Genomic DNA, 17,785 nt, shown 5'->3' with positions numbered 1-17,785 from the left:
AAAGCTTGCGGCCTTTTATATGAAATGTCTCATGACTTCAGTGGTTCCAGAGAACTGAAAGAATGCTAACATTATACTAATCCACAAGAAAGGAGTCGTTAAGAATAGAAAAATTACGGGCCCATTATCTTACTTCTAGTATTGTATAAAATATTCACCAAGATAATTTGTAATAAACTAAGGGCAACACTTGACTTCAGTCAACCAAGAGAACAGGCTGGCTTCAGGAAGGGATACTCTACAGTGGGTCCCATCCGTGTCATTAATCAGGTAATCGAGAAGTCTGCAGAACACAATCAACCTCTCTATATTGCTTTCATAGAGTATGAAAAGGTATTTGATTCAGTAGAGATACCAGCAGTTATAGAGGCATTACAGAATCAAGGAGTAAAGGAGGCTTACATGAATATCTTGGAAAATATCTACAAATATTCCACAGCTACCTTGATTCTCCATAAGAAAAGTAGAAAGATACCTATAAAGAAAGTGGCCAGGCAAGGAGTCGAATATCTAAAATGCTATTCACTGCATGCTTAGAAGTATTCAAGCTATTAAACTGGAAAGTCTTGGAGTGAGGATAAACAGCAAATATCTCAACAATCTTCAGTTTTCAGATGACATTGACCTGGTCAGCAACACTGAGGACGAGTTACAACAAATGATTGAGGACCTTAACAGAGAAAGTGTAAGAATCGAGTTGAAGATTAATATGCAGAAGACAAAGATAATCATCATTAGCCTGGCAAGGGAACAAGAGTTCAAGATCGCCAGTTAGCCTCTAGAGTCTATGAAGGAATATGTTTACCTAGGTCAATTACTCACAGGGGACCAATGTAAGAAAGAAATTTACAGAAGAATAAAAATTGGTTGGAGCGGCATACTGTAGACAATCACATCCCGACTAGAAACTTACCACTATCATTGAAAAGAAAGGTGTATAATCAATGCCACCTACTAGTGCTAACATATGGGGCAGAAACTTGTAGACATAAAAAGAAGCTCGAAAACAAGTTAAGAAAGAGCGATGGAACGAAGAATTTTAGGCGTAATGCTGAGAAGCAGAAAGAGAACAGTGTAGATCATAGAGCAAATGGGGACAGCCAATATTTTAAATGACATTAAGAGAAAAGAATTGAGCTAGGCAGGCCATATAATGCGTAGGTTAGGTAACCAGTGGACCATTAGGGTTACAGAATGTATGCCAAGAAAAGGGAAGCACAGTAAAGGATGGCAGAAGACTAGGTGAGGTGATGAAATTAAAAATTTGCGGGCACAAGTTGGGATTGGTTGGTGCAGGACAGGGGTAATTGGAGATCACAGGGAGAGATCTTCGTCCTGCAGTGGACATAAAATAGGCTGATGATCATGATGATGATATGCATCCATTAAGAATATTTCTAGTTCACGTGACAGTTAGACTATGCTGCCTTTATTTTTGGTGAAGTTCAATCTATTTATCATGGATGCACCTATTTTTCAGGCACATATGTGGTTCACATGCCAAAGCAGAGTCCAGGGCAGGTTTTCACTGACCTGGATCTTTTGACCAAGCTCTTAGCACCAAGTCCGAGGGCAGCATCTGCAAGACCGGTGATAGAAGTTCTTGGTATGTTAAATAAGAGGCCAGTAAATGGCTTGTGCGGGCACGGGCTTGCTACTCGCATGCCATACTCGGTGGAGCCATGTGATTGATGTAAAGAGACCTGATTATGGATTTGACAAAGTGTGCCAGCATTGAGCAGAAATAGTTTTATACAGTCGACTTCCAATAATTCTACCCTGATGGGACTGGCGAAATCGATCGAGTTATCTAGCAGGTTGAATTAAATATGATGCAAAAAGAAAAAGCCAGGGAACGCCACTGATTCATTTGGCAGTATTTTCACGATTGTAACATGCCCCCGAATCAAATGTGTGCCCACTTTCTATTTCTCCAAAGTAGAAAACTAACATGGAAATGACACTTAAGCTCTTAAACAAAGTATAAATCTAACGTGCACCCGATTTTTGAACAATAATGGGCAGGGGTCTAATATGTGTTGCACAATGACGACTGGTTTTCTAAAGTCAGGTTCACCACAGTACACTAGTGTTATACAGTAAAGCATACAAACCCCCCCGGGAAGGTGGGTTTGATTTCGTATCCGACTGCAGTGTGCAGGCAATTATGAGCCCAGTTTCCCTGGAAAAAAGAAAGGCATGCAATATCTTCCTAGAGTAAGCTGAAAATACCGTACTTATTCAAATATAGGTTGACTTTTTTTTCCGAAAATGTTACTCAAGTATTAGCTATAGACCTATGTTCGTGACCAAAGAGTCTTGACATACACTTAGGAGCAAACTAGCAAAAGCATGGAGCTGACGGAGTTCCACCATTACACCAACCATAAAGCCAGCCTGGAATTTCGTGGTATTTACTTAACTGTTGTGGGGATGCTCGACTCTCACGCGTCCCCTGATATCTTGTTTTCCCGCATAGCTCCTGTCATCTGCAGTGCGGCTTCGCCGCGTGGCCTGGCGCCCGCGGCGGTCGGAGTGGTTGAGTCACTGTGCGAGAGATGGCGCGAGTGTTGTGGATAGCAACTTGGCTAGCAGGCATTGATCTATGAAAGGTGCAATAAATGCCCTTGTGATTGTTTGCACTACTGTGTTGTCGTTCCTTTGTCCCAAGAGTACGGGTGAGAACCCCACACTGTATGTTCAGACTAGCTTTAGGGAACACCGCATATCCTGTGCACTCGGCGGCACTGGAGACAACATTGTTTAAGGTGCCAAGGGTGCCTGTGGATCATCTGATAAGGATGACTTCTCTGGTAGCTTCCATAATTGGGAGCTTGTGGCATCGACTAGTGAGATTAAGTAGCCGAGTTTACAGGGAATAAAAATGTGCGATGTTCTGAGTTTCTCGTCTTTTTAAAAAGATGGGTCGACGTATATTTGTGCTCAATCTATAGTCGAGTAAATATAGTAGGCATTTCCAACAAGAGGTGATGGGTATTCAACGCATTCACCCAAGCTGTGCTGAGACTGCCACCAAAAGGGCCACTGTTGGGGTGACCATAGAAGTCGGGCACGTGTGAACTGACTGGTCGAGCTTGAATTACTGGGTGAGGGCCAATTTTAGGATAAAAAAAAACTAAAGTTTGGATCTTTGATCAGGATCAAATTAACCAAAACATCGAATTAACTGGAGTAAAATTAACAGAAGTCTACTCTGTTTGCTCACAGAACACTTGAAGCCGTAAATATGGCTCTTGAAGGGCGGGCATGAGTAATACACTAATCGAGAAGTGCAGTGTGGGATTATACCAATGCACCAACCAAAGAACTAATATTTGAAGGCAAAATAAATATTGGAGCCCTGCATAGCAGCGACTCCCGGCATTCAGTGATTTCCTGTTTGCAGAGAACCTGTCTGCCACTGACGAGGAGCCACCTCAAGTGGAAGAAGACTGGCACGTGGAACAAATGCCATGGACACCTCAGGATGAAGTCTCTCTACTAGAGGGCAGTGTCCGGAAGTATGGCTTTGACAGGCAGAGGACAGGTGTCATCGCACGTTTCAAGGTCTTGATTTTCATCCCTTTTATTGCTGCATCCCCTTATGATTAATTTTCATTGTTTCTGCCTGTAATAGCAGGGTGAATGAGAAGAAAGTTATGCAGATCCCATGCATTTCTGGCGAAGTAATTTCATTATATATATGTGTGTGTACGTGTTATGCGTAAAAAATTTGTTAATGAAAACTTCACTGAGGCTTAAAGTTAATTGTTTTGGCTATATCAACAGCTTGGCTAAGAAAATGGATACAGGTGTGTTTGGACGCATAATGGCAAGATTTTGGTTAGGAAATGTGAAGGCACGTCAGTAATTAGGGTGACTAGGGCTGATAATTTGACTAATATGGTATAAATCAATCATTTGAATAATTTAATGAATGGAATACTTATTTAAACACGACTGCAAAGGATGAACAGCTCATTCCAGAGATAAGTCTAATCCGTGTAAATACTGTCACGTGGTGGTGACGTTGAAGAACACAGTAGCAATACTGTGAAAGACAAAATTAACTTTTATTGGGTGAACCTGTGCCCACAAAAAGAGGCTACACTTATAGCACAACGATAGCGGCGAACACGGTCGGCGATCGTTGAAAATTTGATCAACGGGTCATGCGCGTGAGCTTTTATACATCAATTTTCAAATGTTCCAGACTAATTGCTGGGACCGCCGTGTCTTCCACAAAGTTCTACATTATTCGCGTCGCACATGCATGCAATCAGTTTTCACAAGGTTCGGTCACAGACAGCGGATAGAACCATCGATAACATTCCAGAAACTTCCGATACATGCAGGCGCGTCCTGCACCGTGCGATAACATTTGTTAGGTGGTGAAACTTGTCGCCCGATAAAGACTAGTACACGTGTCAATACTATACAAAGCTTCAGGGAAAATTGGGATCAGTGATATCAGACTTTTTACCTTTAAAAAGTCTGACATCAACATTATTGTATTAATTGTTGAAATGAGTGTTCAAACAGATCGACAAACCATGTATAACATCGACGCTTATTCTCAATGTGCATTGTTCAATGAAAGTTGGAGAGGAGGGGGAGTACTAGTGTTTGTTAAATATGAAGGGTTGCCATACAGCATTGACCTGAACTTTGACAATGCAGGACTTACTGTTGTGTCAGTGCGTCATATACATTATGTACGAGAGGAAAGGGGGTTCACAGGAAAGGGGCCCAATTATTATTAATCATATTATAAGGTGTCTGTTTGTTGACTTCTTATGATATACCTTATGTGCAATTTACAGTTCACCAAGCCTAAATATAAAACAGTTTATAGATGAACTTCAACTACTTTTGAAGCAGAACTTGAATGAACTGGAGATCGAATCCCGGCCACGGTGGCTGCATTTCGATGGCGGCGAAATGCGAAAACACCCGTGTACTTATATTTAGGGGCACATTAAAGAACCCCAAGTGGTGCAAATTTCCGGAGCCCCACCACTACGGCGTACCTCATGATCAGAAAGTGGTTTTGGCACGTAAAACCCCTTAATTTAATTTTTTTTAATTGGAGATATTAGAGAGTTATAGAATAGGGGCCCCAAAGAAATAGGGTCGGAAGCCACTGCGCATGTGCGGGACGCAAACTGCATTTGGGTTTTGTGTCTGGCACGCTATTTTGCTGATTTAACAGGAGCCCCCAAAACTTCCCCAAAAGATTTGCGTAAACAAACATAATGGCACCCATCGAAGCGGTGGCTCCAACCTATAGCACCAAACTGGGCCCGATTCGTGGTAACGCGTGAAGTTTAAAAGCTAGGAGAAGTGATTCTGGTTATCGCTTTATTTCAACTAGCATGTGTTATGAAGATTGATTCATTAGACGCCGCTGATGCTGAATTCGATTGTGGATTTTATGGCTCGTAGGCCTAACATGGCTTAGCTCGGCTGGTGAAGGCACGTAAAATTGGTTACTCAAAACTAAGTGCAATTAATTGTTTGCTGCTAATAGAATAACCTCTAAATTATAATTAAATGCAAAAGCAGGAAAGTCAAATTTACTATTCTTATCAGAAAATGGTATATTTTATTTATTTCTAATAGCTTTTCTTTGACACTGTGGAGGCGCTGTCAACGCAAGGTGCTATCTGCAGACGCAAAGCGTTGTTCTAAAACTCTTCGCTCCTGTGTACCCCAACGCTAACACCCGCCAGGGAGGGGGAGGGGGCTTCAGCCCCCGCCCCCTTCAAATTTTTGCATGCTGTCATGCGCCGCCGACCAAAACAACCCCTGGTGCTGGAAATCTTTGCTGAATTTTGTCTAGAATGTCCTCTTCACGCTCGAAAAGACATTTCAGCGAGAACATAGCGAAATCAGGCTGGATTTTGCAGCAACCCCCATGCACCGGAAGTCACATAACGCAAAGAGCCCCATCTGAGCACAAAGTTTCAAGGGCGTTTTGATGGCAAGCGGGCTCGTCGTGGCATCTCGCAGAAGCCGTAGAATCTATGGAGCGCATGGATTTCAATTCTGAAACATTATGGGTATAAAGTTCTCAAACTTCTGATGCGAAAGGTGCATTGACATTCCCAAATTCATGCTTTAAATTTTCAATTCCGGAACCTTGTGGGTTTAATGTTGTTATAAACATTTTAAGCCAAAGGTGCATTGACTTTTCTAAAGTCGTGCATCAGACCGTACAATGAGACAAGCCAAATCAACACACTATCACACAAGTTGACAAAGCACGCAGCGAGGTCCAATGAGACTAAGCGTTATATCAGGAGGTCATATCAGAAGCCAACAAACAAGGGCACCAAGAACAGCATCACACGCATAAGCGAAGGTGCAGGTTATTGTCATATCAGAAGAAGCTAACAAAGACACCAAGGACCGCATCGCACATATAAGCGAAGGCGCAGGTTATAGTCATATCAGAAGAAGCCAACAAAGACACCAAGGACAGCATCGCACGCATAAGCGAAGGCGCAGGTTGTAGTCATATCAGAAGAATATAACAAACAAGAACACCAAGGACAGCATCGCACGCATAAACGAAGGCGCAGGTTATATGTAGTCATATCAGAAGAAGCCTACAAAAAAAGACACCAAGGACAGCATTGCATGAATAAGCGAAGGCACAGGTGCCACCAGCCCCCAATCCCCCTCGCCCCCGGAGAAATTAAAACTTTCCATTTATGGTCGACAGCCCAACTCGGAATCCATGCTGACAGGAGTAACGTAAATTATTTTCTTCTATAAAATTTAACATATGTCTTGCGATGATCTGCTCTACGAGTTTACAACATATGCGTGTTATTTATTTATTGGATACTGTAAGCCTTAGCAGACCTTACAGGAGGGAACAATAAGTACATAAGTATAATTGTCAACAGAATATCAGAATACATGCAAAGAATAGTTATCACACTTTGGCCACCATGTTTTATGCGACAAAGTTGTTTACATGGAAATTTCAGAAATGAGGAAATATTGAATTTACGTGACTCAGTGTTATGCACATACAAAATTAACAGTAGAGGAATGAATTTAGTGATCTCGCAACATAGCAATTTCAGGGAATTACACACAAAAAAAGAGTTCCTTGATTTTAGAGGTGAAAACCTCCAAGGATTCAACATTCATGCAAGCACATGGCAGATTGCACAATTATGTTTTATTATATATGGAAAAAAAGAGTATTTGTAAGTGTCTTAGTGTGTTATAAATGGCTTGATACACTTGATATGATTTATTCTGGATGAGTACAGATACGGTGGCTTTGCATAGATATATAAATTTCAAAGAACCTGCACACCGGTGGATTTCAAGTGTTTGTATGGCAGCGCAATTGTGCAGTAGCGTCACACTGTCATTCCTAGAATGTTTAGAATAAATGAAATGATGTGCCTTGTTTTGGATTGTCTCTAACATGTTGATAAAGTTCATTTGGTATGGGTTCCAGACAACATTGGCGTATTCGAGAATGGGACGTACCAGGGATTTAATAGCATGACAGCTTGACATTGCAAGCTTCTTGCGCATGAACCCAAGCTGTCTGAATGCTTTTTGGCACATATCATTAATATCTGTGTCCCATTTTAATGTTCTCGTTAATGTTACTCTTAAGTATTTGTGCGATTCTGTTCGCACAACCTCTAATCCCATGAGGTTGCAGGTGAAGAGTAATGACTTTCTTCTGTGTTATTGACAGCCATGCTGTCTTAGTTATGTTTATTTTTGTTCCCCATTTTTTTGCCATTTGGTAATGCTGAGTAAAAATGAGTTTAAGCTGATCTGCCTCCTTTCACACTGTTTTGTATGTGATGCAGTCATCTGCAAATAATCTTAGTGTTATGTCTGGTTTGACTTGAAGGTGCCTGTCATTCACAAATTTTAAGAATAAGATAGGACCTAACACAGACCCTTGGGCTACTCCTGAAAAAAGTTCCAAGAATTCTGATTCTTCATTGTTCACTTTAACAAACTAAGTGCAGTTATAGGGGTACGTGCTTATCCATGATATTACTTTATCACGAGGCTTGCAATGTGGGCTTGTTGGTATACTCTCCTTGAAAATTACTTTATCATCTGTTTCAATGTTTCTAAGCTTGCTTATTAACTTCCAATGTGTTACCCCATCAAATGTTCCTGAAAATTCATTTTGAACAGTGCCAAAAAACACACTGACAAGGAAGAGGACAGGACCAGCGCTGTGCTCTGGGCTCTTGTTCGTGTGTTTTTTGGCACTGTTTAAAGTGAATGACCTGCACCAACTAGCTCGCACCCAAACCCTCCTAAGCTTTTGAAAAATCTATGAAGATTGCGTCCACTTCTAATCTAGAATTAATTGCTGTGGCAAAGTCATAAACTGTTTCTAAAAGTTGTATTACTATCCAAAGACCTTTGCGGAAACCATGTTGTTTTGTGCACAACAAGTTGTTTCCTTCAAGATAGGATATAATCGCTGTGATAATAATGTGCTCCATGTGCTTGCAACAGCAGCTGGTGTAGTGATATTGGTCTGTAATTGCTTACCTGTGATTTGCTGCCACCTTTGTAGATTGGGATGCTCTTTGCACGAAGGCAGTCCAATGGAACGCTAGCAGTTTTAAAGGATGCTGTGAAAATTTTATGAATGAAAGGAGTTACTTTCTCTGCGCGGCATCTGAGAAACATATTCAAGATGTTGTCGGGCCCTGGGGACTTTTTTATGTCCATTTGTAAAAGAAGGTTTACAATTTCTTGTTCTGAAAATTCGACTGGCGCTATTGCTGAATCATGGGCTAGTGTTTCATTGTGTTCGGGATCTTCTGAAGTGCGAGTGAAAACAGACTGAAAACATTCATTGAACACTTTTGCGATAGTAGAAGCGTCGTCCTCAATCGCACTATCTATTTATAACTGCGTGACACCGTTTTCAGTCTTGGACAGAGAGTGCCATAATTTGCTTGGTTCATGTGTCATGAAAGTTGCCAGTGTGGTAGAGAAAAAGTGGCTACGCGCTGAGCTAATTTCCTCTTTAAGCTCAAGTGTTAATCTACAGAATTCATCTGAGTTGCCTTTTCTTTTGCGTATGTGCTGTGTAAGGTCGCTCTGATTGTTCGGGTTCTTAAGTCTCACGAATCGGCCTCGTGCTTTGTGTATAGAGAGGGGGTTCACTTCCCCCCATGTCAGCGGGGCGACAGTTGCTGTGTTATGCGGGGTCACAGGCAACGCGCGGGGTTGGGTGACGCGTCGCGGCAGGTGCCAGGCGGGCGTGTGCCGATTCCTGGGAGTCAGTATTGTGCGCACGATGTTGGCAGTCCGCCGACGGGTCACACAGACCAGCCTTGAAACGAACCGCTGTACAAAAGGTATTGTGGGTCTGGCGCCCGAGTCCCTGACTAATTGGAGGCGCCGCCGAGGTTAAGAAGGGCTTAGCAACTCTGACTCCGTGCCGCATGCAGTGAGCATGGACCTAATCCTCTACGCCTCCGGAACGTAATCGCCAGCCTTGTTGTTGGGTGCGACTGCCTGCGTGGTGTCTAAGACCAGCTTACCGTGCACGCTGTAGGAATGCGGTGCACATGTAAAGAGTGCATTCGCACGACGGCGTCTTGGAAACACGCACTCAAAGAACTTTGTCTTGTAGACAATAAATTTGAAGGACAAGGAGGGTCATCCGTCTCCCAGACGGCTAAACTTTGAGTACAGCGGCACTTCGTGGTGCCGGTGCCCCTGCTTCCGAGACATTTGCAGCCTAGACGCCGTTGGCATTTGAAACGGTCTGGCGATAACTTGTTCGGGCCTGGCGTGTTTTGCTGAGCCGGTCACTCACTACGGAGAAATGAGAGGGCAACGGAGTTTTGGCGAAGAAGGAAAAGAGCTTTGTTTTCCAATATGTTTATTTTTAAGAGTAAGCCCATCCCTGTAGGTTGTGGCTTAACAAACGGTTGACTCTGATTGGCAACTGAACCTGTGGGACGGGCCAACGGCCCTACCGCCTTTTTTCTTTGTATATTTGGGCTATAAAAATCGGGACGACATGCTGTCCCTCAGACTTGGCTGAAATCAGGATTGCTGATAGATCAGTGAGCCTCCGTACTATGTACGTTAAAACGAGTCTGGGCTCTAACAGTCATTGAGACAGTAGAAGAGCGAGACTTTGTTTCTCAATTGTTCAAGTTTGTAATGTATTTGTTTTACCTGCCATGTATGTAGAAAAGTTTGCCTATAAATGTTTCTTGTACATCTGACCTCATCGTTTCCTGCCTGCGTTTGACCAACAACTGCCGATCATCGTCCGATAAGCTTCAAGTTCCAACGGTGAAGCGAGGACGGAGAACGAACGAAACTTTACTTGCTGTATTTTTCTTTTCTTGTAAATATTGTTATGCAATATCCATGGTGATCTGCGCTTTGTACGTTTTATCTTTGTAGGGGCAAAATTTTCTTCACAGTACACTGTCGCTTCTTCTAACTTTTGCCACAAATTTTCTACTATACTGTATTTTTCAAGACAAAAGTTGTCTGGTAATGTTTCTAGATGACCAATAACACCAACATTATCAGCTGTGTTATAAACTTTAACAGGAACTCGGGATTGGGAAGAATCCTCATTTCTGCACCCGACATTCAGTGTCAGTATTAATAACCTATGATTGGATATTCTGTCCTCTACTGTTACTTCAGGTGACAAATATTTGACACAAATGCAAGATCTAGTACTGAACTGGTTTGGTGTTGGGTGCATGTTGTTTGCATCACAAGCTCATTTAAAGAAAAACTACAGCCTGTTATCAGCAGCAGCTCACAGCTGGAGGCTTCCTTGCTAGTTATCGACAATGTGTTCCAATGAATGTAAGGAAGATTAAGATCACCAATAAAGACTATTTTGCTTTTGTTGTTAACCCTTTCGGGAAGGTGGTCGTGAATTTGTGTCAGACATTTGTCAAGAGCATTCAGTTTTTGATAAATTGCACTAATTATTATGAAAGCATCATGGCCTTTTATAGTGCACCAAGCACTTTTGTAGTTTGGAATGCCTTGTTCTGCGTGGTATGATACTCCATGTTTTACAGCAATAGCAATACTGTCCCCACAACCATCATGATCAAAACGAATGAGGGAGTAATAGGTGGAACAATTTTGAAGTCATGTATACCAGAATGTAGCCAGGTTTCAGTTATCACAAAGTCAGGAGAGTACAGGATCAGCAGTTCAAGTTTTTCTATTTTATTTACTATGCTTTGTGCTTAATGTTTAATGTTAGACTTCCTGGCACCTTTATCATGAGTTCCATCCAGCAATACCCCTAAATTTTCCACATCATTCTAAACATATAGCTGATCTTTTACATTTAGCTTGTCAAAGACGAGGGTACCTTTATCACCCCTTTCCTATTAGGCTTTGGATGAATGCCAGAGCTTACTACATAAGGCATGAACAGATGTCGAGAAGTCCTCAGAAATAGATAAATGACTGCCTTTTAGTTTTAGCCATCTTTTCACCGAAGTTAAAGAATAGTAAAACAACAGGACAAATGTGTTTTTTTGTTTTCTTGCCGATTCAGTGAAGACGCTCAACTGATTGAACATCTATTTTAAGCATGTCTTTGATTATGTCTCTTACGGCCTGTTTTAAGTTAGCCACAGTTTTACTATCTGCTTATGGCAGCCGGTAAATAACAATATTGTTATGGTTGCTTTTATTTTCCAGTTCGTCAAATTTGTCAGTCAATTTTTGGCTTGTTTACTGACAGGGTTCAGTTTCTGCTCCCACTTCTCTGTTTTTTTTCACTAAAATGTTTAAATGATGCCAGACAAACCTTAATTTCCGTAAGTTGAGTTTGTATGCTCTGTAGTCCTGCTTTTGAGGTTTGCTGTGAACCTTTAATTTCCTTGACATTTTCTAATATTTCAACAAGCATGTTAATCCTGGATTTTCCCCAGTGTCACCGCCGAGCAGCAACATAATATGGATCACTTGCACAGCATGAAGAACAGAAGTCAAAATACACTGAGTACTTGGTAGCACCACTAAACAAGCAGAGTCACTTCTCATACATTTAACAAACGACCATTTCTTACTCGCCTGTACAGCAAATAAGAGGTGGTTATACATGATGCCTGCGATGGTGCCACCAAGGGACCTTCCTGTTGCTGGGTCCTTTTATAGATTTCGCCGGATGTCGCTGCCGTCAGCAGTCAACCAAAAGGCTTATTCAGTTTAGCCGTTGCTGTCATGTTTGACACGTTGCCCTCGTGTGCGTAGACTTCAGTGGTAGAGTTGAGTGATAACATGGCGATGCCCTGCATGCTGGTCTGCCGTATTGACAACGTCATTCAGGTATGTTGCTGATTAGTTGTTGACAGTCCAAAGCCGTCGGCGATCCTGCTGAGTCCAAGCAGCACCTGTACTGCAAACAAGAGGTGGTTACACATGACGCCTGCAATGGTGCCACTATGTCCACTCATGTGAGTGAAATAGTATGGTAATTATTTGCAAGTATGTGATCACCACATGTGAATACCGGTATAAGAACGTTGCTGTGTCAGTCCTGTGGCAAAGAATGCGTATGCAGTGACTTTTCGAAGATTATCTTTATATAATAGGATATCCATTTGGCATAGCACTTCAAAAATACAGGACAAATCTCGTCGGGCCCACTCGACTTCTTTTCATCTAAATTCAGGAGTAATTGAAATACTCCCCCTTGGGTGATTACCATTTCTTCCATTGGATCATGTACTCTAGGTGTTTGCCTAGCTTCGTGTTTGTATCACTAGAAAATACAGATAAAGAAAAGACAGTTGGGATGTTTAGCAGCATCTGCTGTCCTTGTCGAAGTTTCAGTCCTGGTTACTATTTCCTCAATTTTATCTTTTCTGTTGCTAAATTACCTCCAGAGCATCGGAGGCCTTTTTGTTTTTGCTCAGGCACTTTAGCTTTCTCTTCATATGAATAATGCCATGGTTAATCCAGTATTGCTATTTTGATTTTTTTTTACATGATGGCACAAAGATATAGATATTGTAAGGAAAATAATGAACGTGAGTGCAGAGTCGGCAGCATCAAGCATGTGGCAGAGGCTCGAACTAGGGGACTGTGCTCGGTGCATCCTAGAACTGGCTGTCGTTACAAACCTCAATAAATCTCATTTTTAAGTGTTGAAGCCATGCGGGGTAACATTCTACTCTACCCTCCTGGAACTCCGTTCTGAGATGCTACCCTCTGCCATGCTGGACGCCGACCAGCAGACTCTCCCATCGTCATCCGTCCCTTGCGCTGGCACCGTTCGCCAGCAGAAGCCTCCCAGCTTCATCAGAACCGATGACAACAATGTTGAAGAGTGGCTGTCGTCCTTTGAACGGGTGAGCGTTCACAACAAATGGAGTGACTCGGACAAGCTGGCTTACGTATCATTCTACCTCGCGGACGTGGCCATTCTCTGGTTCAGAAATCATGAGAGGAATATCCGAACGTTGTCGGCGTTCAAGACGTCGATTACAGAAGTATTTGACCGACTTGCCGTCAGGAAACTCTGAGCCGAGCAGCGTTTGCGTACACATGCACAGGACACGGGTGAGACATTCACCAGCTATGTAGAAGACGTTCTTGATTTGTGCAGGCGTGTGAACGCTGCCATGACGGAAGCGGAAAAAATCAAGCACGTCATGAAGGGAATCGATGATGATGCATTCCAGATGCTTCTGGCCAAGGACCCGCGCACTGTTGGCGAAGTTATCAGCTTGTGCCAGAGCTATGATAAATTACGCAAGCAGCGAGCTCTGACAAGGTGACATCCCACACCAAATGTGGCATCACTCTGCAGCCTGACCACTGGCCCCGAACAAGCCTCCCTGATAACCCAGATCAAGGATTTTGTCCACAAAGAAGTCGCACGACAGCTATCTCCGGTGTCCGTCACTCAGGAGTCTGCCAGCACTTTGCTGTCTAATCTCCGTAACGTGGTCCATGAAGAGGTCACGGAAGCACTTCCGGCTGTTCACCAGCAGGATGCCATGGCTACACCAGTCACTTGTGCTACGGTTGCTGCCATGGCCCCTCGCAGTGTGTCCATACGTCGCTTCCAGCAGCTTGTGCACCGCCTTTCACCTCCCGTCCCCTGAGCCACCACTGCCGTCGCTAACCTGTGGCGTATGCCGGACAATCACCCTATATGCTTTGCATGTAGGTATCCCTGATATGTCGCAAGGTTCTTCCACCACCAATCGCAGGCGTTCGATGACGATTGACAAGCGCCCTATGTGCCGCCAGATCCAAATGCGCCTTACGGACCCTTCGACCCAGCACCAGCTTGCTCCCAGACTGATAGCTGTCATTGCTTCGAACGCCTCCGGTCACCCTCCCCACGTCGCCTATCAGTTTCCCCTATGCGTCAACGACCTGTCTCTAATGAAGAGAGAAACTAGACGCAGTTTTCCAAGGCAAAAACTGTGTAAAGTGTCGACACGCCGAAGTTCTTCTCCTTTACCTGCCAATGTCATTGATGTGTTTATAGAAGATGTCGCAACAGTCGCCCTCGTCGATACCAGTGCCGCCATTTCAGTTACGGATGCCAGGTTTTGTTGCTCGCTTCGTAAAGTGACGACGTCTCTGTCTGGATTGCCGCTTTGAACAGCAAGTCCTCAACCAATTTGCCCTACCACTGCTTGTACAGCCCGTGTGACCATACAGGACATTTTATACACGATTTAGTTCATAGTTTTTTCATCGTGCTCCCACGCCGTTATTCTAGGATGCCATCATCAATTGTGCTCGGGCTAAGATTGAACTTTCCCACCTTGGTGATCTGGCCTTGGTCGATGCTCATCCTGCCGCTAAAATTGTCATGAAAGAAGCCACCTGTATTCCCCCGTGCTATTCATACCAGGCTTGTGTAGTATTATATCCGACAGGACGGTCTTCTTTATGCCCTCTCATCACTTTGTTACCCAAAAAGCGCTTCCTTTGCCCTTTGCAGCTCTTGACCTTGCCACCGGTGTCAGCACGATGCCCATTTACAATCATCTTTCATCGCCGGTATCACTGCTCCGCCGCGAATGCCTTGGTTACATTGAGTCGGTCGACTCAACGCAAATTGTCTACATCCTTGACGAAGTGCCTTCTTCTGTCGTCCGTGAATTGAGTCCAATCTCCGTCCCCTACTCAACATAGACTGGTGTGTTCAGCCCATTCATCGCCGAGGAGCTGATACATTCGCAGCAATCTCAACTTCTTGCAATCCTTCAGCACTACCGCTGTTCTTTCGACGTTGCGCAAACATCTCTTGTCTGTGCATCGACAGTCGAGCATCACATCGACACTGGCTCTCACTCACCGCTGCGACTAACACCGTATCGTGTGTCTGCTACGGAACGTCGCGTCATTGCAGACCAGGTTTATGACATGCTCTGTCAAGGTGTCATTCAATCTTCACAGAGCCCATGGGCCTCTCCCGTGGTACTCGTCACAAAAAGACAGTTTCATCCGCTTCTGCGTTGATTTTTAATGGTTGAACAAGATCACGCTTAAGGACGTCTACCCATTACCATGCATCGATGATGCTCTGGACTGTTTGCAGGGAGCCGAGTTCTCTTCGCTGGATTTGCAGTCAGGCTATTGGCAGGTTCCGATGGCAGAAGCTGATCGCCCGAAAACTGCCTTTGTCACACTGGACAGCTTGTATGAATTCACCGTCATGCCTTTTGGACTTTGCAACGCACCTGCTATGTTCGAAAGAATGATGGATACTGTTCTGTGTGGCCTCCAATGGAAAATCTGTCTTTGCTATCTTGACGGCATTGTGGTGTTCGTTCCTGATTTCACAACACACCTGCTCCGCCTCCAGCACGTATTCACTTGCTTGACCAATGCCGGGTTGCAACTTAACCTGAAGAAGTGTTGATTTGCTGTTCGTCAGCTCACAATTTCAGGCCATGTCGTGTCAAACGAGGGCATTCGCCCAGATCCCGAGAAGCTATGTGCTGTTACTGCGTTCCCAAAACCTACCACTATGAAAGCGCTGTAGAACGACAGAAAGCTGAGCTAGTTGGTAAGGATTCATTATGCAAAAAAATTACCGACGATTACGTTACTTCCTAATGCGAAATTTGAGCGCAGCAAATAAGCTGTTTCACCTTTTCGATAGATTGAGGCAAAGAAATCGAGCAACACATGTATGCGCTATCACAGAATTTTTTTTTTTTTTTTCACACGTATTCCTTTAACAAAGACTCCACTAACAGTTCTTGACAGTCATGAAGGAAGCTTTGTGGTCGGAGAAATAGACTGATATATGTTCGACTTGGTACACCAATGCTTGATTCTCAAAGACGAGATCTATACAAGTGCCTCGCGAGGTTGTCACAGCCGTGGGACGCGTTACGATGGCTCTCTGATTGCCACCGCACAGGGCGAACGGCAGCGGCAATTTCGGCTCGGGCGGTGCACATATACAGATCCGCCGCCACCGATCTGGCTCTCTGATTGCCACCGCACAGGGGTTGCATTGGAGGAGGAGCGAAGAAAGGAATTAAGTTCGAGCCGGCGCTTTGACAACCGGAACTCGCAGGAAGAGGGGGGAGGGGGGCGGCGTGTACACCCAGCGGCAAACGATGGGGGCAGAAGCGCGCGCAGCAAGCGGACAACACGATAAAGGGAGGAGGGAAGAGATAGCAGCGACTGACTGATGCCGCTGACGCCGATAGTGAGTCAACCCCAGCTGCGGAGTTGGTTTCAGGGACAACGCCGCCGATGCCGACACAAACAATATGATACCCTCGCTTCCGCAGCGCTAAGAACCAGGTCTAGCCGTGGGAAGGTGGTCACGTATTCGTCGACGTGCCGGGGCCTACGTGAAATAACCGGCGCGTCGGCAACAGAAGAGCACCCTATCCGCCACACAAGAACAGGGGGGGGGGGACCCTTTTCTCCTCTTTCTGCATGGTGGCGACGGTGTTCTATGCAGTCACGTTATCTTGACTCTCTAACGGCGTCAGCGGCATCCAGCGGTATCAGTCGGTCGCTGCTAGCGCTGGGGGGATGAAAGGGGGGCGGAGCTGGTTACGAGGCCGATGACAACGCCGACGACGACGCGAAACCCAGGAACGGACGCCAAAGAGCTGCGCTCTAAAAAGTGAGGTGTGCAGACAGGACACAAGAGTAGAGAAGTGGACAACACGAACGCCGACTATCAGCTGAAGGGAGCACTGAGGCGAAAGAAAGAAAGAAGACACAAAACTCATCTGCGCATGCTCAGGAATGGTAACACCACGTGTCAATCGGGTACACGTGCCGGTCTACGTGAGAGATAACTGTTAAGGCACTTAATCTCTTCCTTATGTAAAGTAATCGAAGGCTGACTCACGCACACACTTCCACCATTATAGATATGCCATGCCTCTACCATAAGACCCTTCAGTTGACAGTCGGCGTTCGTGTTGTCCACTTCTCTACTCTTGTGTCCTGTCTGCACGCCTCACTTTTTTTGCATAATGAAAGCGCTGTGCAGTTTCATCGGCCTCTGCTCTTCTGGTGATTCGTTTGAAACTTTGCGTCAATTATATCGCCTCTCACGCAGCCCCTTGGAGGCGCTAGAGATCTCTCATCCTGGTCTCCAAAGTGTGACGCTGCCTTCACAACCTTGCGCAGTCTTCTCACGACGCTACCCATTGTTCGCCATTTTGACCCTCAGGCGCCAACCGAAATCCACACTGTTAGGATCGGCCTGCAGGGGTACTGCTGCAGGTGCATCCGCTGCAGGTGCGTCGAACGATCCGGG

General features: G+C 44.5%; 1 protein-coding gene across 1 annotated transcript in view; it reads left to right on the top strand.

Moving 5' to 3' along the window:
• LOC135921800 (protein SHQ1 homolog) overlaps positions 1 to 17,785 on the top strand; it is a 132,575-nt gene that overhangs the window by 29,554 nt on the left and 85,236 nt on the right. Inside the window, exons 4-5 of the mRNA XM_065456121.1 lie at positions 1,481 to 1,606; positions 3,407 to 3,567. Coding sequence (XP_065312193.1) covers positions 1,481 to 1,606; positions 3,407 to 3,567 — 287 coding nt within the window. The remainder of the gene's footprint in view (positions 1 to 1,480; positions 1,607 to 3,406; positions 3,568 to 17,785) is intronic.

Source organism: Dermacentor albipictus, chromosome 6 (genome assembly GCF_038994185.2).
Source record: "Dermacentor albipictus isolate Rhodes 1998 colony chromosome 6, USDA_Dalb.pri_finalv2, whole genome shotgun sequence".
NCBI lineage: Eukaryota > Metazoa > Arthropoda > Arachnida > Ixodida > Ixodidae > Dermacentor > Dermacentor albipictus.
The sequence above is the reverse complement of the archived record's forward strand: the minus strand, read 5'-3'. Positions and strand labels throughout refer to the sequence as shown.